The sequence below is a fragment of the Acomys russatus genome, chromosome 11, assembly GCF_903995435.1.
Source record: "Acomys russatus chromosome 11, mAcoRus1.1, whole genome shotgun sequence".
Taxonomy (NCBI): Eukaryota; Metazoa; Chordata; class Mammalia; order Rodentia; family Muridae; genus Acomys; species Acomys russatus.
The window spans coordinates 60,688,033-60,709,654 of record NC_067147.1 but is presented as its reverse complement, the minus strand read 5'-3'; the positions used below and the strand labels follow the sequence as shown (position 1 = coordinate 60,709,654).

At 53.4% G+C, this 21,622-nt stretch overlaps 1 protein-coding gene across 1 annotated transcript; it reads right to left on the bottom strand.

The window, feature by feature from the left end:
• Positions 1–929: 929 nt before the first annotated feature.
• On the bottom strand, positions 930–20,441 carry Msh5 (mutS homolog 5). Its single transcript, XM_051153533.1, has 24 exons — positions 20,296–20,441; positions 20,040–20,163; positions 19,301–19,381; positions 19,128–19,190; positions 18,314–18,435; positions 18,104–18,213; positions 17,907–17,942; positions 16,768–16,850; positions 16,174–16,219; positions 10,605–10,743; positions 9,801–9,863; positions 6,439–6,567; positions 6,125–6,197; positions 5,651–5,760; positions 5,286–5,366; positions 4,702–4,789; positions 4,427–4,616; positions 4,186–4,312; positions 3,723–3,872; positions 3,370–3,444; positions 2,092–2,235; positions 1,867–2,004; positions 1,389–1,462; positions 930–1,091 (listed from the first exon to the last, which is right to left on the bottom strand). Exons 1-24 carry the CDS (start codon positions 20,431–20,433, stop codon positions 980–982), a joined length of 2,496 nt encoding a protein of 831 aa, XP_051009490.1. The 5' UTR covers positions 20,434–20,441; the 3' UTR covers positions 930–979.
• Positions 20,442–21,622: the final 1,181 nt, after the last annotated feature.

Here is a 21,622-nt window from a genome sequence, read left to right as displayed (position 1 = left end):
GAAGGCATGAGATCACATAGATGGTTGTGAGCCGCCCTGTGGGTGCTGGGAATTGAACTCAGGACCACTGGAAGAACAGTCAGTGCTCTTAACCACTGAGCCAGAGTCTGGATTTAGTTACTTTTTTTTTTTTTTTTTTTTGAGACAAGGTCTCCCTATGTAGCCTAGCCAGCCTGGAACTCACTATAAAGACCTAACTGGAGGCGGGTGTGGTGGCCCACGCCTTTAATCTCAGAGGCAGGTGGATCGCTGTGAGTTCGAGGCCAGCCTGGTCTACAAAGCCAGTCCAGTACAGCTAGGGATACACACAGAGAAACCTTGTCTCTAAAAACCAAAAAAACAAAACAAAAAATAAAACAAAAGGCCAGGCTGCCCTCAAACTCAGAGATCCACCCGCCTTTGTCTTCCCAGTGTTGGGATTAAAGGTGTGCACCACCATAGCTGACTGACTTTGTTGATATATGTGTGTGTGTCCCAGTGTGTGTGTGTGGTGTGTATGTGTGTGTGTGTGGTGTGTATGTGTGTGTGTGTACATGTGTCCCAGAGTGTGTGTGTGTGGTGTGTATGTGTGTGTGTGTACATGTGTCCGAGTGTCCATGTATCCCCCCTGTGTGTGTGTGTGTGTGTACATGTGTCCCAGAGCCCATGAAGATGAGAAGGCTCGGGTCCCTTGGAATTGGAGTTGCAGGTATGAGCCACTGTGTGGTGGCACCAAACCTTTGCCAGAGCAGCCAGGGCTCTAAGCACTGAGCACCCCCAGCCTAAGTGTCACTGTATCTCTGACTGCTCCACACCCCAGCTCTTCCCTTTTGTCCTGTTGGGTGACCTAAGGAAACATCTTGATAAAGTTTAGGAATAAATTTTATTCCTAATACAAAACAAAATGTTATGCAGACTGAGAAGTCTACATCGGAACAAGAGGAGGAAGCAGCTGTGGTGGCCCCGGCCTCAGGTGCCCAGGAAGGTGGAGGAAGGCCTCTCAAAGGATGCTGGTGGCCGCAGGCAGCACTTCCTGAGTCATGAAAGCATCCAGGTCCAGGGTGGGGTCTTCCAAATCCAGTTTCAGGAACTTGCCCACCAGTGCCTGGCAGCTGCAGGGGGGAGAGGGCCTTGTGACTCCTGGGTCACCAGCTCCCAGGCCGAGGGGAGGGTCTGTGCGCAGGAGAGTGCAGCCTTGAAGAGCAGCATGGCTAGTGTGTGTGTCGTCTTCTGACAAGCTCTTGCTATGCGGCCAGGCTGGCCGTGAACGGGGGGGCTACAGGCATGTGCCACCACGCCTGGCTTGGGGAGGGGAAGGGCGCAGGGCCACAGGAAGGCTGGATGAGGCCAGGCCAGGTGAGAGCGAAAATGGCAGGAGGCGTTAGGGGAGGACACTGGGCCACACTCACTTCTCCATTTGGTCCCTCCGTAAAAGCTCAGTCACGGGCTTGATGGGTTTGCCGCTGCGGACCAACTCTGAGACCTAGCAAAGAAGGTGGCAGGAGGGGCGTGTAAGGGCCTTAGGGAAGACGTGAAATGGCCAAAAATCCTGTAGGCCAAAAGAGCAGGTATGAGGATGCAGAGATGGCTCAGGGGTTAACAGCACTTACTGCTCTCACAGAGGCCCTGGGTTCAATTCCCAGCACTCACGTGGCAGCTCACAACCATCTGTAACTCCGGTTCCCTGAGATTTGGTGCCTCTTCTGACTTCCACAGGCACCAGGCACACATGCGGTGCATTCAATAAATTCAGGGGAATCACTCAAATACAAAAAATGATCTTAAAAAGAGAGGAGCAGGTGCACTCAGGGGGAGCCCTGAGGTTGCAGTGCATTGTGGGGGTAGAGAGCACTGAGGTGGCAGTGGTGGCACGTTGGCGCTCATCACCTCTTTGCCACGAGCAATGAGTTGGTCAGGAAGGCCGGCCTGGGCCGCCGTGTGCGAGGCGTAGCTGGCTCTGGCGACACCGAGGCAGAGCTGGTAGAAGAAGACAAGATCGTTGCCATCCTCACAGGTCTCCATGCTCTAGAGAGAGAGCAAACAATGGCGGAGTGTCTTCAACCACCAGGGACCAAGGAGAGGGAGAGGCCATGGGCTACAGTGACTTCTCACCAAATACTGCACCAGGGGTCCTTGTGGCAGCAGCTGCAGCTGAACAAGGCTCAGGAAGTTGGTGGCCACAAAGACGTGGGGACAGCTGGGTCCCAGGGCTAGCCAGTGACGAAGCACAGCAGCCAGGAGCGCCAGACCATCCACCTGCCAAAGGGCAGAGGGAGGGAGCAGAGCCAGGGTGTCCTGCGCCCTTCTGTCCCCTCCCAGGCTCCCCCTCCCTCCTCCTCACCTCCTCCTGCTCCTCACCTCCTCCTCCTCACTCCTCTTCTTCACCTCCTCCTCCTCACCTCCTCCTCCTCACCTCTTCCTCCTCACCTCCTCCTCACCTCCTCCTCTTCCTCACCACCTCCTCCTCCTCACCACCTCCTCCTCACCTCCTCTTCCTCACCACCTCCTCCTCCTCACCTCCTCCTCACCTCCTCCTCCTCACCTCCTCCTCCTCACCTCCTCCTCCTCACCTCCTCCTCACCTCCTTCCTCCTCACGCTACTCCTTCTCTCACCTCCTCCTCCTCACCTCCTCCTCCTCACCTCCTCCTCCTCACCTCCTCCTCCTCCTCACCTCCTCCTCTTCCTCACCTCCTCCTCCTCACCTCCTCCTCCTCACCTCCTCCTCCTCACCTCCTCCTGCTCCTCTCCTCCTCCTCACCTCCTCCTCCTCACCTCCTCCTCTTCCTCACGACCTCCTCCTCACCTCCTCCTCTTCCTCACCTCCTCCTCCTCACCTCCTCCTCTTCCTCACCTCCTCCTCCTCCCTCCTCCTCCCCACCTCCTCCTCTCCTCACCTCCCCTCCTCCTCACCTCCTCCTCCTCACCTCCTCCTCCTCACCTCCTCCTCCTCTTCCTCACCCTCCTCCTCCTCACCTCCTCCTCCTCCCCTCCTCCTCCTCACCTCCTCCTCCTCACCTCCTCCTCTTCCTCACCTCCCTCCTCCTCACCTCCTCCTCCTCACCTCCTCCTCTTCCTCACCTCCTCCTCGTCACCTCCTCCTCACCTCCTCCTCGTCACCTCCTCCTCACCTCCTCCTCCTCCTCGCCTCCTCCTCCTCATCTCCTCCTCCTCACCTCCTCCTCACCCCTCCCTTCCTCACACCTCCTCCTCCCACTCCCCTCCCCTCACCTCCTCCTCCTCACCTCCTCCTCCCTTCCTTTCCTCACCTCCTCCTCCTCCTCACCTCCTCCTCTTCCTCACTCCTCCTCCTCACCTCCTCCTCCTCCTCACCTCCTCCTCCTCACCTCCTCCTCCTCACCACCTCCTCCTCACCACCTCCTCCTCCTCACCGTGTTGGTTCCCTTCCCGAACTCATCGATAAGGACCAGCGACTGCTCTGTGGCGTTATTCACTGCTTTCGCCACCTGCCAGGCGTGAGGGAACAAGGGGTCTTCTTAGCAGTCAGAGCCATGATGTGTCACCATGGCAAACTCCTTGCATGTGTCTTCCCCCTAAGCTGCAAGCTTTGTAATAGGCACTCATTTCTCAGCCTTCACTTGCCAGCAGTGAAAGAGTCACAGGAAGGAGTCGCAAGAAACGTTTATGTTGCTTCCTCCAGACTCTGGCAGTGCTCGCTGCCCCATGACATGCAGCTGAGGAGGTGTGTTCTCACCAGCTGTGCCCCGCCCCCGCTCCTTTTAACCTGGTTGAGGTCAATCATGAAGGTGGAGAGGCCCAGGGAGATGGATTCGCAGCTGTGGATCCGGGTGAAGATGGCATCAATGGCCCCAATCTCGGCCTCCTCTGCGGGCACAAAGCTGCCCACCAGGGCCATGAAGGTGATCAAGCCTACCTGGGCGGGCAGGGAGACAGGACATGGCTGGTGCCACGGGTCTCAATTAAAGAAAGGAGTGACAGATTAAAGAGAGGGACAGAGACGTGGGCCCATGTCCCTGAGCCCGACTTCAGCATTAACTCCACAGTCAGGGCGAGGGCAAGGTGGGCTGGAGGGTAGCATGGCACAGGTGCTAACTGGAGGGTGGTCGAGGGACTGTGGCGGAGGACAGGCCTTTCCTAAAGGATGTGTGCTGTGTGGAGCAGAGGACTCAGCCTGGCTGGCAGAGGGGACGAGGGAGAGCTGGACACCCAGGTGCGTGGCTGCTCACCTGTTTGAGGTATATGCTTTTCCCTGAGGAGTTGGGTCCAGTGATGACTTTGATCCTCCCTTGGTCCCCGCCACAGTCTGTGGAGTTGGGCACGAAGGTTCGTGCGCACAGCTCCATGAGAGGATGCCTGTGGTGGGTGGGGAGACACTGCATGGTCTGTGGGTCCAGGTGCATGAGCCCCACAGCAAAAGACGGAGCCTGTGGGCACTGTGTCTCCGCCTCTGCCCCTCTCTGCTCTCACCTGCCATTCTTGATTCGCACTCCATGGATCCGGGGAGAGTAGCGAGGTCTGGAATACCCATAGTCCCCTGCAGCACTGGCCAGGGCGAGCAGGACGTCCAGGCGGGAGGCGAGGTCCAAGACCCGAGTCAGGACGGAAGCCCGTGCCAGCACCTGGCACTGCAGCTGGTGCATCAGCAGGATCTCCTGGTCTGGCAAAGGAACGAGGGTCAAGTTTCCAGGGACCATGAAGGATAGAGGCCCGTGGAAAGACCTGGAGACAGCGTGGCTGCTCACCCCGGATCTCGCAGTGCAGGTCCCCCAGCAGTGTGTCCAGCTCCTTGGTGCGAGCGCTGCGATAGTGAAGCTTGTCCTCTGAGAGAAACTGAGGCAAAGATGCCAAGCTCTGGGATTCTTGTCTCTTGTGTTTTGTTTTGCTTTGTTTTGTTTTGGGACAGGACTTTACTAGGAAGCTCTGGCTGAATTTGAACTCAGAGATCAGCCTGCCTCTGTCTCCCGAGTGCTGAGATTAAAGTTGTACACCACCAGCCGGTGTGGTGATACACGCCTGTAATCCCAGCACTCGGGAGGCAGAGGCAGGAGGATCTCTGAGTTTGAGGCCAGCCTGGACTACAGAGTGAGTCCAGGACAGCCAAGGCTACATCAATTGCGCACCACCATGCCCAGAGGCATTTCATCTCAGTTCCCCTCTCCTCTCCACCTTCTGGCACCCCGACTCCTCTTCTGTCTCAGGGCTGGGAAAGCTTCTTAAGCCACAAAGATGAGCCTGCTTCTTGGTCAGTGCTGATGGCTGAGAGCCTCCCCCAGCTTCTCTCACTTCCTCATCACACTCCCCCCACCCCAGAGGTCAAGACTCTCACCATGAAGTCTAGCCCCTCAATCTCAAAGTCACTGGCCTCCACCATAAAAGGCAAGCGGGGGATGGAGAGAAGGAAGCCGATCTGGGGAGAGAAGAGACGAGTGGGAGTGACCTGCTCAACACCAGACACCCCTGTCAGAGCACTAAAGCCACCTGGGGTGTTCACATCCCTGGGTCTAAGGGTGATTGGCTATGATGTCATGTCACCCACTGGTTGCCAGAACTGATTGAGCTTGTCTGGCTGGTGTCACTCCCTCCCTCCCCACTCCACCTGAGGCAAGTGCACAGCTGCCCCCCCTCCAGCTCAGAGGCATGCCTGTGTCCCCCTAGCTGACTCCCAGAGGCCCCCCTGCGGCCTGTGCTCACCAGAGGGATGTAGATGACGCAGCACGAGGGGACGCGAGAGTCCAGGTTCTCCAGCTCCCTCTGTGCGACTTCAGTGAGGAAGCTGGGAAGGCCCATGAGCCTCCGCTTTTCTAGGTGTGTTGAAAATCACGTGCACGTAAAAAACAAGGTCCAGGAGGCTAGCAATTCAATGCCAACCTTGGCCACATGAAACTTTTTTAAAAATCCCTGACTAGCTGGGCACGGTGGGGTGTCCCTGTAACCCAAGCACTCGAGGAGGGCAGGTAAGAGGGCCAGGAGACCATCAGTGGTTACATACTGGGTTTGAGGCTAGCCTGTGCTACAGGACACTGTCTCAAAAACAACAACAAAAAAGGGAGATTTTTGCTCAGGTCGCAAAGCTGATTCCCAGTCATAGTATCTGTGCCTCTATGCCAAGAATGGACACAAGGCTGGCAACAAGCCTGCCAGAGCCACCCCATGCCCAGCACTCACTTGCATCTATTTCAGGGTCTATGTTGGGGAGGACTGTGAAGCGATTTTCAGCAAGACTTCCCTCAAAGTCCACCTGAGGAGACAGATTAGAAGTCTGGTTCTTAGCTCCCAGCACCCTTCTCTGTCCTGTCCCTTCGCTCCCCTTGGGCCCCAACTCCCTTCATCTCAGACACTTCCTCTCACCACCCAGTTGATCCCAGCACCTCCCAGGCTTCCCACCCCACACCGCATTCTCCAGAGCGCAGACCCCGGCGACCCTCCACCCGACTGCACTCAGCTCCCTCTTCCTCGGGTCTGTCTTGTCTCTCACTCACTACTTTCCCAATGAGGCTGGCAATGTGGTGCAGGTCATCAGAGAACTCTCGGGAAATGTCCTGAAAAAGCTGGATGGACTGGGGCAGGGAGCGGCAGGCATCCCTCAGGCCCAGGGCGCTGTACACAGTCTGCAGGAGGGATGACCAAGGAAGGTGACCCCATGCAGGGGGGCCAAGGGAGGGGACAAGGACAGACTGAGAGGAACAAAGACTAATGAGGAACACCGAGATGTTATCCAAGGCAAAGACACATATTAAGAAAATACAAGCCAGGTGTGGTGGCGCACACCTTTAATCCCAGCACTTGGGAGGCAGAGGCAGGCGGATCACTGTGAGTTCGAGGCCAGCCTGGTCTACAAAGTGAGTCCAGGACAGCCAGGGCTACACAGAGAAACCCTGTCAAGAAAAGAAAAGAAAAGCTGTCATGAAAAACAAAACAAACAAACCCATGGAGAGAAGGTTATTAGATTCAGCTTCTGCAACAGAAGGACAAGAGAGAAATAGTAATAAAAGTCAAGAAGAAAAGGGATAAGGAGGGGCTGAGAGACAGCTCAGCAGTTAAGAGCACTCCCTGCTCCTCCAGAGGTTCCGAGTTCAAGTCCCAGGCACCACAACCTTCGATGGTGTGATCTGATGCCCTCTTCTGTCAGATGATCTCTCTATCTTGCAGGCATAGGTGCAATAGACTGCTTATATACATAAATAAAGAAATTGTCAACAAAAGGGGGGGGGGCTAGTGATATGGCTCAGCAAGTAAAGGTGAGAGCCGCCAAGCCTGACACCCTGAGCTCAGCTCCAGAACCTGTACAGTGGAAGGAAGGACAGTCCCACAGGCTGTACTCAGCCTTCCACACGAAAGTCATGGAACATGCAAGCGCAAACATACAGTAAGTAAGTAAATGGTTTTTCGAAGCCAGGAAAGAAGCAAATGAGAAGAGGCAGCAACAGCACAGGCCCGCAGAGAGGGGGCTCCCTGAGAACTAAGTCCCAGGAGCGTCACCCTGGGAAGGACTTAGACAAGTGGCAGACAGTGTGATCTCAGAGGACGCAGACAAAGCCAGCTGAACAACTGACAAAGTAGGAGAAGTTCAGAATACAAGACTGACAGGACCTGAAACAGTCTGGGAAACCTTTTCAGAGAAAAGAAAATGAGCTGGTTCTTGAATAACGATTCAAAGGGGAGAGCGGAGCAGAGCACAGGGGCAGAGCAGGGGGGCAGAGCAGAGGGGCAGAGCAGGGGGGCAGAGCAGAGGGGCAGAGCAGGGGGGCAGAGCAGGGGGGCAGAGCAGAGGGGCAGAGCAGAGGGGCAGAGCAGGGGGGCAGAGCAGAGGGGCAGAGCAGAGGGGCAGAGCAGGGGGACAGAGCAGAGGGGCAGAGCAGGGGGACAGAGCAGAGGGGCAGAGCAGAGGGCAGAGCAGGGGGGCAGAGAAGAGGGGCAGAGCAGAGGGGCAGAGCAGGGGGGGACAGAGCAAGAGGGCAGAGCAGGGGACAGAGCAGAGGGGCAGAGCAGAGGGGCAGAACAGAGGGGCAGAGCAGGGGGACAGAGCAGAGGGGCAGAGCAGAGGGGCAGAACAGAGGGGCAGAGCAGAGGGGCAGAGCAGGGGGGCAGAGCAGGGGGACAGAGCAGAGGGGCAGAGCAGAGGGGCAGAACAGAGGGGCAGAGCAGGGGGGCAGAGCAGAGGGGCAGAACAGAGAGGCAGAGCAGAGGGGCAGAGCAGAGGGGCAGAGCAGGGGGACAGAGCAGAGGGGCAGAGCAGGGGGACACAGCAACATGCCCTCATGTGCCAGGCAGTGCTCTACTTCCACATGCGCTCAACCCCTGCTGAGCAGTCCTGTGGGGCGGGCAGCCTCACCTCCTCCAGTTCACACATGAGCCACTGAAGCACATGAGCTGGTGAAGGCCTCAACTCTCCCAGCAAATGAACAGGCTGCGGCTGGACGCAGGCGTGCAGCCCACAGGCCTTGTTCCCTCTGACCACAGGGCCTCAGCGTGCACACCTGCTGAGCTTCAGCCCCACCCCTGTTTACTCTGAGATGCACCAAGTTTACACACACAGCTCCCTAACTCACTCTGTAGCCCAGGCTAGCTCTGAACTTCTTTTGGTTTGGGGGGACAAAGGCTCACTTGGGTGTGATGTCCTAAGTCTGTAATCCCAGCACTTTGAAAGTTGAGGCAAATGGATCACAAGTTCAAGATCAATTTGGATGACACAGAGCATTTGAGGCTAGCCTGTGCTGTATTTTGAGAACCTGTCTCAAAAATAACCAAGCAAAGAATCAAATGTCAGTGCTCAGGAGGCAGAGACAGAAGGATTGCTACAGTGTGAAGCCAGCCTACACAGCAAGGTCAGGACAGCCTCTGCTGCATAGTGAGACCTGCACCACACCAGACAATAAATAGTTGAACAGCGGTGCGGCGGCACACGCCTGTAATCCAGGAGGAGGCAGAGGTGGGTGGATCTCTGTGAGTTGAACAGCCGAGTCTATGCAGAGAAACCCTGTTTATAAAAACCAAACCAAGCAAACATTTTTAAAAACTGATAGACTGCCACGTGGGCTGGGGCTCTAGCTGGGTGAGAGAGCACTCAGCAAGCACATGTGAAGTCCTCAGTTCATCCCTATCCCTAGTGCACACACACAGTTGCATGTGGGCAAACACTTCTACACATCAAGTAAATCTTAAACTTTTGTTTGTTTGTTTGTTTTTTGTAGTCTTGCCTGTGCTGGACTCACTCTGTAGACCAGGCTGGCCTCGAACTCACAGACATCCGCCATCCTCTGCCTCCCGAGTGCTGGGATCTCTGTGAGTTTGAGGCAGCCTGATCTACAGAGTGAGGGCTAGGACAGCCAGGGATATAAGAGAAACCCTGTCTTAAAAAAATAAAAGTAAATTTAAAAAAAGAAAACGGCAAGTGAGAAAGATGAGCAGGACGGCACAGGAGGCGGGACCTAGTGGTTCTCAGTGAGCAGGGATATCAGGGCCAACTTTTTAATATCACAATGAAATATTTGTGGGTGAAGTAATATAATGGCTGCAGATGAAAAGAAATTGGTATGAGTCAGAGTACTGAAGCTGACTGGTTGGCTACAAGGGGAGTAATTACACTCTTTGCTGCAAATATTTTTAATATTTTCGGCAACACAAAGTTTAAAAGAAACATCAGCGGGTAAAGTGTGGCCAGGTGTCCAGAGTGAAGAAGGTTTGGATACAGGGTGTGAAAGTTTAACTTGAGCTTTTGGATCAAAGAAGGAAGCCTGTCTTCCCTCCTCCCAGACCCCAGGGGAACGGGCAGGGGGACCCTGAGAGTGAGGCCAGCCTAGGTTGCATCGTGACTGAAAAGAAAAGAAAAAAGAGGCCTTACCTTGTAGAGCACCTGCCAGTCACCGACCTTGGTGTGGGACAACTCCATGCGCTTCAGAATCAACTACAAGCAGACCCAGGGCAGCCATGGTTTGCCGTTTGCCATACGGTGCCCCTCAAGAGGCCCGGGGTCCAGGCTGGAGAGATGCTCTCCCAGAGGACCCGGCTTGGTTCCCAGCACCCACACCAGGAGTTCAGAACCACGGTAACCGCAGCTTTAGGGAGCCACCATCCTGTGCAGCCACCCACGTTCACAGGCATATGCTCCATGTAGACACACCTAGGTTTTGCTTGTTTTGTTTGAGGTAAGGTCCCATTATGTACCTCTGACTGAACTGGAATTTACTGTGTAGGCCAGGATGGCCTCAAACTCATAGGCCTGGCTATACATGATGTAACTAAAAAGAAAATAAACCTTAGGCTAAGTGTGGTGGCTCATGCCTTTTAGCACTCCAGAGGCAGGCAGAACACTGAGTTCAAAACCAGACTGGTAGCGGAAAAAAACAAAAACAAAACCAAAAAAAAAACCAGACTGGTCTACATAGCAAGTTCCAGGACAGCCAGGGTTACACAATGAGACCCTGTCTCAACAGCAAATAAACAGCCAGGTGTGGCCGTGTACAGCTTTAATCTCAGCACTTGGGAGGCAGAGGCAGGTGGACCTCTGAGTTCCAGGCCATATAGGATCACGTGGTTCCTATTCCCAAACAAACAATAAACTAAATTGTAGTAAAATAAAAATAAGAAGCGCAAAGTTTCCCATCAGCCTCATCCCCAAGCCCAATGACCTCTCCCCCGGGCTCACAGGCACATTCTTGATGTGGCTCAGGAGCCGGTGCAGCATCTGGGCCATGTCCAGGTTCTGAGGCATCAGGAAAAACTGAATGACATCCAGACGGGAATTGAGCTCCCTTAGCTCCCGGGTCGGACGCGTAAACCACAGCCTGGAGGGGAGGGCGGGATGCGAAGGTTAGAAATCATGTCTTCTCTCCATTTTGCTGGAAGTCTTTGGGGAGTTGGTAAGAAGGACCTGCAGCAGGAACGAACTGACTGGCAAGTGCAGAGCCTTGTGTGTGTGAGCACGGTCGTATGTCCCTACTGAAAACTGCCAGATATCACTGTGTGTGCGTCATGGTTTTGATGGATGAGACCATGTGTCACTCCATGTGGGTATGTGACAGAGCCTGTCAATATTTTAGAGGGGAACAGTGTGTTGTGGTATCTGTGTGCCAACACTGTAGCTCTCGGCAGCTGAGTGGGAGAGGGTGAGTCACCGTGAGTTTGCTATCTGTGTGCAGCTGTGACAGCACTGTAGGGAAACAGCACACGCCATCTTTTCATGCTCTTCCTGTGTGATGCCTGAGACTGGTTCTCACCCTCTTGCTCTCCCACTCTCTTCCATGCTTTGGCAGGGTTAGGGTTTAGGTGAGGCTCATTCACCACTACTGAGCCACAACTCCGCCTGCTTTTTTGAGACAGGGTTTCACGTGGTTCAGACTGGTTGTGTTGCCATGGCTGACTTAGACCTGAGGATGCATGCCTCCCATTTTGCCCATAGCGAGTTCTGCTACTCAGAACACCCCAAATGAGAGGGAAAGCCACGGTCCACTTCAATTCAAGGGTGGCTGTTAGCCATCCCAGTTCTCCTCCACAGCAGTGCAGCCCGGGCAGTGGCTATCTGTCCCTGCACTGGAGAGCAGGGGTCTCACTACCACTTCCTACAGATTTACCAGACTCGTGTCCAGTAGTGACATCGGTGACACCGCTGCGCACAGCCATGGCAGCCACCCTGATGTCAGAGCCAAGAAAGCGAGGACCATTGGCAGTGACTTGTCTAAAGCCATGCTGCTAATGAGAAGTGGATTTGCGTGTCAAACTCAGCTGTCCAGGCTGCTGGGACCCTGTCAGCAGTGTGCCACTGGATCGCCTCCTGTGGAAACCTCATCATACCTGCTGTGATCTCCTGCCTCCCAGACCCCTGTGGAAATGTGCAGCCGGCCATCTCCCGTCTGGTACACAGTCATTCTGTTCTGAGGATAAGCTTGAGCTTCCAGTCGTTTGCTTCTACCTTCTGCCTCATGTGCTGCTGGGAGGGAGCCCAGAGCCACACGGATGCTGGGTGTACTCCACCAGCAGAGCGCCATACCCAGTCCTCATTTTTCCCTCCTCTTAAAAAAAAATTTTACATGTATTATCCTGGCAGTGCACGCCATTATAATCCCAGCACACAGGAGGCAGAGGCAGGTGGATTGTAGTGGGAGTTTTGGTCTTTTTAAAAACTCAGTTAAAGCCAGGCGTGGTGGCACATGTTTACATAACTGAGGTTTTTTGTTTTGTTTTTTGAGACAGGGTTTCTCTGTGTAGCCTTGGCTGTCCTGGACTCCCTTTGTAGACCAGGCTGGCCTCGAACTCAGAGCGATCCTCCTGCCTCTGCCTCCGGAGTGCTGGGATTAAAGGCGTGCGCCACCATGCCTGGCAACATGTTTTTGTTTTAATCCCAGGTGAGTGGGGCTGCTTTCGTTTGTCCACAGCTGACAACAATGATTGTTGGCTCGTGATCTTTGCCAGCTACAGACAGTTTAATTCTGAGGACTCGTGGTAGTGGTGGTGGGGATCGGGAGAGCCAGGAAGTCTGAGTGAGAAGGAAGAGGTTGCTGTTCCCTGCTGCTGCTTCCTCCTTCTGCCGCGTTTGCTGTTCTGGTTTGATGGACTGTTGGGTATCCTGACAACTGAGGTACTGCCCCAGAGAACCGGAGGACCCTAACCAGCCAGAAGTAGTAGAGTCCCATGCCCTCTCCCCACTAAGCGTTTTCCTCTCCTACCTGGTATCGGGGGTGCAGGGAGGGGGGTTGGATGGTATTCAGAGGCACAAGGGGTGGAGAAGAAGAAAGGTAGAGGCATAAGAAACCAAAATAAAGCCGGGCGTGGTGGCGCACACCTTTAACCCCAGCACTCGGGAGGCAGAGGCAGGTGGATTGCTGTGAGTTCAAGGCCAGCCTGGTCTACAAAGAGAGTCCAGGACAGTGAAGGCTACACAGAGAAACCCTGTCTTGGGGGTGTGGGGGAGAGGCGGTGACAACAGCAGATCTCTGAGTTTGAGGCCAGCTCAGTTTATACATCGAGTTCCAGGACAGCCAGGGCTACATAGAGAAACCCTGTCTTGAAAAAAACAACACAAAATTGCACGTGTGTTTAAATCTGTGTGAGTATATGCAATGGAAGTGCAAGTTAATTGCCTTTGACGACCAGAAGAGGGTCTGGGACCTGCTGGAACTGGAGTTCCATGCAGCTGTGAGCAGCCTGGCATGGGCGCTGGAAACTAAGATCCTTTCCTACTTGTACTGAGGACTCACAGCTGACCCACTGCACCAGTGATCGTGTGGGTCCAGCTTTAGCTGAACAATCACTACAGGAGACCCTTGGTGTTTGCATCCGAATCAGCTCCTAGTGTTGGTTGGGGTTTTATTTAAGCCCAGCACAACAGTGCCTCATACTTGGTTTTTGTTTTTTTTACATTTTTTTATTAATTTATTCATATTACATCTCGATTGTTAGCCCTTCCCCTGTTTCCTCCCATTCTTCCCTCCCTCCCACTTCCCCCCTTCTCCCCTCCCCTATGTCTGTGATTGAGGGAGACCTCCTCCCCCTATATATGCTCTTAGAATATCGAGTCTCTTCTGGCATACTTGGTTTTTGTTGTTTTGTTTTTTCGAGACAGGGTTTCCCTGTGTAGCCTTGGCTGTCCTGGACTCACTCTGTAGACCAGGCTGGCCTCTTGATCCACCTGCCTCTGCCTCCAAGTGCTGGGATTACAGGCATGTGTGCCACCAGGCCCGGCCCCTGGTTAAGACTTTTTAAGAAGTGGAGTGACCCGTCAGAGCTTTGTCAGGGAAGCGTGTGGTTTGGAATGAATGGCTGATGAGAAGCTATTAGAGGCAGAGACATTAGAGGTAAGTGCTCCTGATTAAAACCCTGACGGCCAGAAGGAGGTCAGTGCAGAGACAGAGGGCGGGCGGCTTAAGAGGCTTCAGGAGCCGGACTGATAGACTATGGAGGGACGAGGAAGAAACATCAACCTAGGGTCGCACCTTGGATGCTGCGCTGCCAGTAATGTCAGTAACTGGGAAAAGGTGGCAGATGTCTGGGTATTCTGAGCTTGCAGTGTCTGTGGAAACTACAAGTGGTAACAATACACAATTGTCCCACCACATGGATTTGGGGGATATGTGAACAATTTGGTTTTGTTTTTTGAGACAGGGTCTCGCTGTGTAGCTCTGGCTGTCAGGAACTTACTATGTAGATCAGAGTGGCCCCAAACTCACCGGGACCCTCCCACCTCTGCCTCCTTTTTGCTGTTTGCTGCTGAGGGCAAGTCTAATGTAGCACAGGCTGGCTCCCAACTAAAAGAACATTTTCTCTTCTTTTTTAAATACTGCGTTAATGTATATGGATGTTTTGCCTGTATTATGTGTGTAGTCCCCTGAGGTGTGTCAGATCCTTTGGAACTGGAGTTACAAAAGTTGTGAACCTCCTAGTCAGGGCCAGGAACCACACCGAGGTCCTCTGCAAGAGCAGCCAGTGCTCTTAGCTGCTGACTCATCCCTGCAGCCCTGGCCTCCAATTCATGATCGATTCTACTACCTCAGCCCCCAAAAGCTGGAATTACAGGGGGCATGTGCCACCACGCTCTCCCTGAATAGCTCAGTTTGTTTGTATGTACATGTCTGTGTGTATGCTAGTGCATGTGTATATGTGAGTGTGTATATGCACATATGGGTGTGTGTACATGTGGGTCAGCGTGTGCATGTGAGTGTGTGTATGTGTACATATGCGGGTCAGTATGTCTGTGTGCACGTGAGTTAGTGTGAGTGTGTGTGCACATGGACATGTGGGTCAGTATATGTATGTGCACATGTGGGTCAGTGTGTGCATGTGCACATGTGGGTCAGTGTGCATTTGTATGTGTGTGTGTATACACACATGGGTCAGTGTGTGTGCATGTTTATATGTGGGTCAGTGTGTGTGCATATGTATATGTGGGCTAGTGTGTGTGCATGTGCACATGTGGCTCAGTGTGTGCATTTGTGTGTGTGCATGTGCATATATGGGTCAGTGTGTGTGTGTGTGCATGTGCATATGTGGGCTAGTGTGTGTGCATGTGCACATGTGGCTCAGTGTGTGTGCATTTGTGTGTGTGCATGTGCATATGTGGGTCAGTGTGTGTGCATATGTATATGTGGGCTAGTGTGTGTGCATGTGCACATGTGGCTCAGTGTGTGTGCATTTGTGTGTGTGCATGTGCATATATGGGTCAGTGTGTGTGTGTGTGCATGTGCATATGTGGGCTAGTGTGTGTGCATGTGCACATGTGGCTCAGTGTGTGTGCATTTGTGTGTGTGCATGTGCATATGTGGGTCAGTGTGTGTGTGTGCATATGTGGGCTAGTGTGTGTGCATGTGCACATGTGGCTCAGTGTGTGTGCATTTGTGTGTGTGCATGTGCATATGTGGGTCAGTGTGTGTGTGTGTGCATATGTGGGCTAGTGTGTGTGTGTGCATGTGTATATGTGGGCTAGTGTGTGTGTGCATGTGCATATGTGGGCTAGTGTGTGTACATGCACACATGTGGGTCGGGTGTGGGCACGTACATACTCACATGTGAAAGCTAGAACTTGGTTGGTATTGGGTGCCTTCGACTGGGCTTCACCTTACTTTTCAGGAGGGAAGCTACATGTATTTTTTGCGAGCTTATGTGTATGTATGTGGCTCCATGCTACCACAGCAAGTGAGTGAGTGTCAGACAGCATCTGTCATGGGGTCTGGGAGAGTTGAGTCTGGTGGCCTGCTGCGCTGCCTTATTTTTGAGATAGGTTCTCTTACTGAACCGGTCTCACCTACTGGGCTAGACTGGCTGGCCAGCAAGCCTAGGATTCTCGTGTCTCTGTCCCCAGCTCTGGCTCTTTATTTATGTTTTGGAGATCTGAACTCGGTCCTTTATGTTTCTATCACAAGCATTTTACTGTCAGTAGTTTGGTTTTGAGGTGCCTATAGTTGGCATGCCTGTTTTGTTAGATTTTTTTTCCCTAGACTGGGGATAGAACCCAGGGCCTCACACCTTGAGCCAGGCCGTAGCTTCTGAAGTGGTATTAAGTTACTTTGTGTTGCATCAGTAGTTTGTGGTCAAGTTTCCACTGCATGTATTGGCCTGTGTATCATCCATGGGTATGTGTGCATCTGCGCTAACAACCTAAGATGAAGGTGACGCCAACTGCTACCCTGGGTTCTAGATGGCATTGCATCACATAGCACCAGGCTGGTTATGGCTGAGACGGTCAATAGGTCTCAGTGCTCAGTGTGTATCTGAGACCCACTCACCTGAGCAGCTTCTGCCCCCACCGACAGCGGCATCTGTTGAGGATTCCTGTGGGGTGTGCACAGGGAGTGAACTTGTTACAAAACAGGTCGGTCTGGAGGCCAAGATACAGGAAATAAAAGCAGCCAAAATTGGTGCCTGGCCATAAATTAAGGCCTGGGTTGTCTCGTGAGGCTGGGAGAGGGGATGGACCCTCAGGCAGGAAAATATATAAATGGGCGTAGCCATCACAACATGTGAAACTGAAGCAGTGCCCAGTGAAATATTGGACACTTGGGCCATGTCCCTAGTACAGAAAAACTTCAGAAGGCAGCTATATAACTCTCCTCCGTGGAGAGGTGCCGACCCGGTTAGTGCACATTCACACTAGAGATTGGGCATAGTATTGGAAGGTCACAGCTGACAAGCAAGTTACACGAAAGGGCTCAAGTATAAAATGAAGCTTAAGCTGAGGGCACAAAGATGGAGAAACTTGGGCTGCTGTGGAAAAGTCTGGCAACTGCGTAAAGCAAGAAGGGGCGGCCTTCATACAATCGTGGAGCCAACTGCTTTTTTAGCAGGTTTTCAGTGTGGGGTGAACAATGGGGTGCACCTACCAAAGAGGCTGAGCCCCTCCTTCAGCCCGCTGGCGACTTTGTACACCGAGGGGTGAGACTCACTCTTGAAAATCTGTAGAACACTGTCACAGAGAGATGGAGGAATCTATATGAACCTCAGTACGTCCTGCACAAGGTATATGCATGTGTGCACAGATTTTTTTTTAAAGACAGGGTCTCTCTATGTAGCCCTGGCTACTGTGGAACTCACTATATAGATGAGGCTGGCCTCAAATGTAGAAATCCCCCTGCCTCTGCCTCCCAGTGCTGGGATTAAAGGTGAGCCTCCACACTTGCCTGTGTGCACATATCTGTGTGCAGGTGGACATGCTCCTGTGTGTATGTGTAGAAGCCATGTCCTCTATCTCTCTATCTCTCTGTCTTGTTCACTTTTGAGATGAGACAGGGTCTTTCATTGAACCTGGTGTTTCCTTTTGTTTGTTTTTTGGAGGGTCTTTGTTGTTGTTGTTTTGGTTTTTTTTTTTTTTTTTTTTTTTTTTTTTTTTTGAGGCAGGGTTTCTCTGTGTAGCCTTGGCTGTCCTGGACTCACTTTATAGACCAGGCTGCCCTCGAACTCACAGAGACCCACCTGCTCCTGCCTCCTGAGTGCTGGGATTAAAGGCCTGCGCCACCACGCCTGGCTACTCTCCATTTTCTTTGGCTAAGCTGGCAGCCAGCAGGCCTCAGCGAGCCTGTCTCCACTCCCTCCAGCACTGAGACTGCAGGAACACAAACCACGCGAGTGGCTTTTTATGCAAAGACTTAGAATCCAATCCAAACTCACATCCTCAAACTTGAGAAGCGAGAGCCTCTGCCTCCTGAGTGCTGGGATTACAGGCATGCACCACAACACTCAGTTTAGAGAGACCCTGTTTTTAAAGAGAGAGAAAGGGGGTGGGGGAAGGAAAGAAAAGGGTGGGCTGAAGTTGTCGCTTGCCAGGCACCAGGGGCTCCGTTTCACCCCAACACTGCAGAAAGGAAATCTCTGCTTCAGTCCCCTTTCCCTTCACTGCCCTGCACGCAATCACCCTTTCCCTTTCCTTCAAGGAGAGATCTTAGCCCCAGGATTAGAAAAGCCAGCGCCTCCTCAGGATTACGAGAGCATTAGCTCAGTGCTTCTGTTTCTGCCCCCACCTCACCTGTAAGTGTCTTGATCTATGCTCACCAGATGAGTCCTGAGAACAGAGAACAAGGCAAGGCAAGGGCTGAGGCAGGGGCCAGTGCTGAGCTCCGCTCCCTTGGCCAAGCTTCTCCCTTCTGGTCCTCCCGTGTCCCAGCACACATGCCCACTGTGCTCCATCCCTGACCCCGGCTTGCTTCTGGGTGAACCACCTACAGCACAAACTTCTTAAATCCCAGGATCGGCACACTGACACTGTAGTCTTCCAGCTCAACCCCGACTCTTCTCCGACTCAGGAACTTGAGCAGCCCTCCAAGCGCCCGCACCTGGGAGGGGTCAGCAGTGCAGCTGGATAAAGCCCAGACCCGGCCCCACGCACACTAAGGGAACTGACTTTCCCCCAGCGGCCCTGACCCCTCAGCTCACCGTGAGAACACAGTCAAAGGGTATGACCGAGGAGAGGCGCAGGACTTTCTCGGTGGCCATCGTGGACTCGGGGATGAAAGAGTAGTTAGCAGAAAGCAGGCGCTGTTTGCTTATCTCTGGACCTATTTGGGGAGGGTAAGGAGCAGAAGTTCTTACAGCTCCTTTCCTCACCCCATTTCACAACAACAAAAGCAACCAGACAGCAGCCTGTCCCAGTGCACAGAGGTGCTTAAGGAAGCTAGCGCCAGAGAGAACCAAGAATCCAGACTTGGTCTGACTCTGTTAATTCTTTGTGTTTGTTTGGTTGTTGGTTTTTGGTTTTTGAGACAGGGTTTCTCTTGTAGTTCTGGCTGTCCTGACTCACTTGTAGACCAGGTTGTCCTTGAACGCAAAAATCTGCCTGCCTCTGCCTCCCAATCTGCTGGGACTAAGGGTGCGTACCACCACACCCAGCTGACTCTCTCTCTTTTTTTTTTTTTATGTAATAAAGATGTCTGGCTATAAGCACAACCTGAGAAATACAAGTGACTCAGAAGAAACTCATCTGGGATTGTAAAAAAAAAAAAAAATTTTTTATGATAGCTGGGCAACGCATTTAATCCCAGCACTCAGGAGCAAAGATGGGTGGATCTCTGAGTTGGAGGCCAGCCTGGTCTACAGAATGAGTCTAGGACAGCCAGGGCTACACAGAGAAACCCAGTCACAGAAAAAAGAAAAAGAGACACAAAGGGAGGTCTCTGATAAATGGGTCTCCTTTAAGAGAAAGGATAGAGCCACTAGGATGGGGGATGGAAACACGAAGGGAAGGAGTTACCAAAATCCACGCTTGGTAAAAGTACGATTTCAGGTCTCCTTGGCTCTCTGTGGTCCTGGGACGCTGTGGAGGCAGAGGCCGGGGTTCTGTACATTTCAGTCCTGTTGTGTCCCTTCTCCCTCCTAGGCAGTCCTAGCCTCCCGCTACCCCACACGTCTCAGCCTCCTCCTCACCAAGCCTCCCTAGGAAGCCAGTCATAGCCTCATCCTGCTTGGCACTTGTGATGACAGACTGCGGGTGGAGCTCATCCAGAACTTGAAAAGAGAAGGGACCAACTGAGTGAAAGGAGTCTACACTTCCACTAAGAGGGAAGCAGCAGCTCTGTTTTTGCCACTGTTTGTTCCCCTCAAGAATTTTATCTTCTTAGCCAGGCATGGTGGCACATGCCTTTGATCTTGGCACTTGAGAGGCAAGAGAATCTCTGAGTTCAAGGCCAGCCTGGTCTACAGAGTGAGTTCCAGGACAGCCAGAGCTACATAGTGAGACTCAAAAGGCCAAAACCAAAATATAAGAATTTGCTGGGTGTGGTGGCTTAATCCCAGTACTCGGGAGGCAGAGGCAGGTGGGTCTCTGTGAGTTCAAGGCCAGCCTGGTCTACAGAACTAGGCCAGGACAGCCAGGGCTACACAGAGAGACCCTGTCTCAACAAACAAAACAAAACAGGCTGGGCGTTGTTGGTCTTTGATCCCAGCACTCGGGAGGCAGAGGCAGGCAGATCTTTGTGAGTTCAAGGCCAGCCTGGTCTACAGAGTGAGTTCCAGGGCAGCCAAGGCTACACAGAGAAACCCTGTTTCCAAAAACCAAGATGATGACGATGATAAATCCTAAAAACATGTAGACTGAGCCACCTGAGGGCGTATGAGTGACCGCACTCCCTACCCCAGATGGAAGAATCAAGGGTCCTGCCCCCACCTCTCTGTAGAAGATTCAGACTCTCATGGTCTGGGGCATCTGGCATGAAGTGGACGGTGGAGTCACTAGTGTCATAGTAAGCAATGCCCAAGTGTCCCGAGCTCCACAGCACGCACAGATGGATCTGTCCCGTGAGGAAGGAAAGGAGATCGATATCTGAGCATGGAGAGGCCAGCCCTGATTAGTGATCGTTTAGCCAAACCTCGGGATCCGCTCCGCCCTTCCCAGTGCTCCCGGCTCCCTGCTGCTCGGACACCTCGGCCGCCTCGTCCTCGTCCTCCTCCTCGATCCCTGCAGGCCCCGCCATGGGAGCCTGTGGGCTGGGGAAGCTGGCTGAGGGGATCCCGGGTCCCGGTCCCAGCGGCGTCCGGGCTGGGGTCGCCCTGAAAGCCATGGGCTCTGGACCCTGAGGGCAGAGGGTGTGGGGGTGAGGGCGGGGGGTGGGGGATTGGGGCGATGGGGGGGTAGGGCGTGGGGGGCAGAGGGCGGACGTGTCAGCAGGCGCCTGGCGGGTGGCGCTGGACGGCGCACCCTCGGTGCTGCTGCCCCGCCCTCCTTTCTGTCACTCCAAGCCGCGCTTCTGGGAGGTCTGAGGGGGCTGGCTGTCACGTCAGGTCTCAGCCGCTGCCACCCACCCCGCCCGTGCCGCCAGCTCGCCGCATTTTCCCGCCTTTTTCGTCACACTTCGGTTGCTACATTCTACTTGACGGACCAACGGCCGCGAGACTGTGGGCAGGGCGAGCCAGCCTGCGGGCGGGGCGCTCTCGCTCCGCCCTCTTAGCAGCTATTGGGTGGGTGGCCTGCTTAGCTATCCAATAGGAAGAGGGGGCGTAGACCAGCAAGGAGGCGGTGAAGAGCCTAAGTGCTGATTGGTCTGTTTGCATTGGGGGCGGTGCTAGAGTGTTCAAAATTCCCGCCCTCTGCCGTTGCTAAGCAGCCGCGCCTCGCGAGGCCAGGGTTTCCGAGCTTTGATTGACACTGGGCGGAGCCCGCCCGGCGGTCGCCGGCTGAGCTGGACCCCGGGCAGAGGGTCGCGCCGGCGGGGAGGGCGACTTAAAGCGCCACCAGCATTTCCCCTCCTCCCTCAGGGTGGAGAGAAGCGACGTTAATTCAACCGGTGCCAACAGCAACAACTCGGTTAATATTTGTACCCACTAAGTTAATATTTATAAAGATCTCAGAACCGGTGCCTAGCAAACAAAGTAAGCGCTATGCGAGTCCTTTAAATAAAATAAGAGGAAGTAAGAAACAAAGCTTATTTGAGCCCGACTTTGCCGGCTTCCTGAATGCAGGGGATGACCAAGGCCTGATTATTTCGCGACCCTGGAAGAGGAAGTGCAAGTATCTGAACGACACTGCATTCTGAAAGTAGACCTAATTAGGACCCATGTGTCGGCAGCAGCGACCACTCGCCCCTAAGGACACGGGGTATTGTTAATTGATGGTAGGCCTGCATGGGAAACAAGGAGAGACTTTACAAAACCAAACCAAATCTTCAGAGCTGGCTCAGCGGGTAAAAAGTACCTTAAGTTCCAACTCCAGGACTCACATGAAAGAAGGACTTCCAGATTGTTCTCTGACCT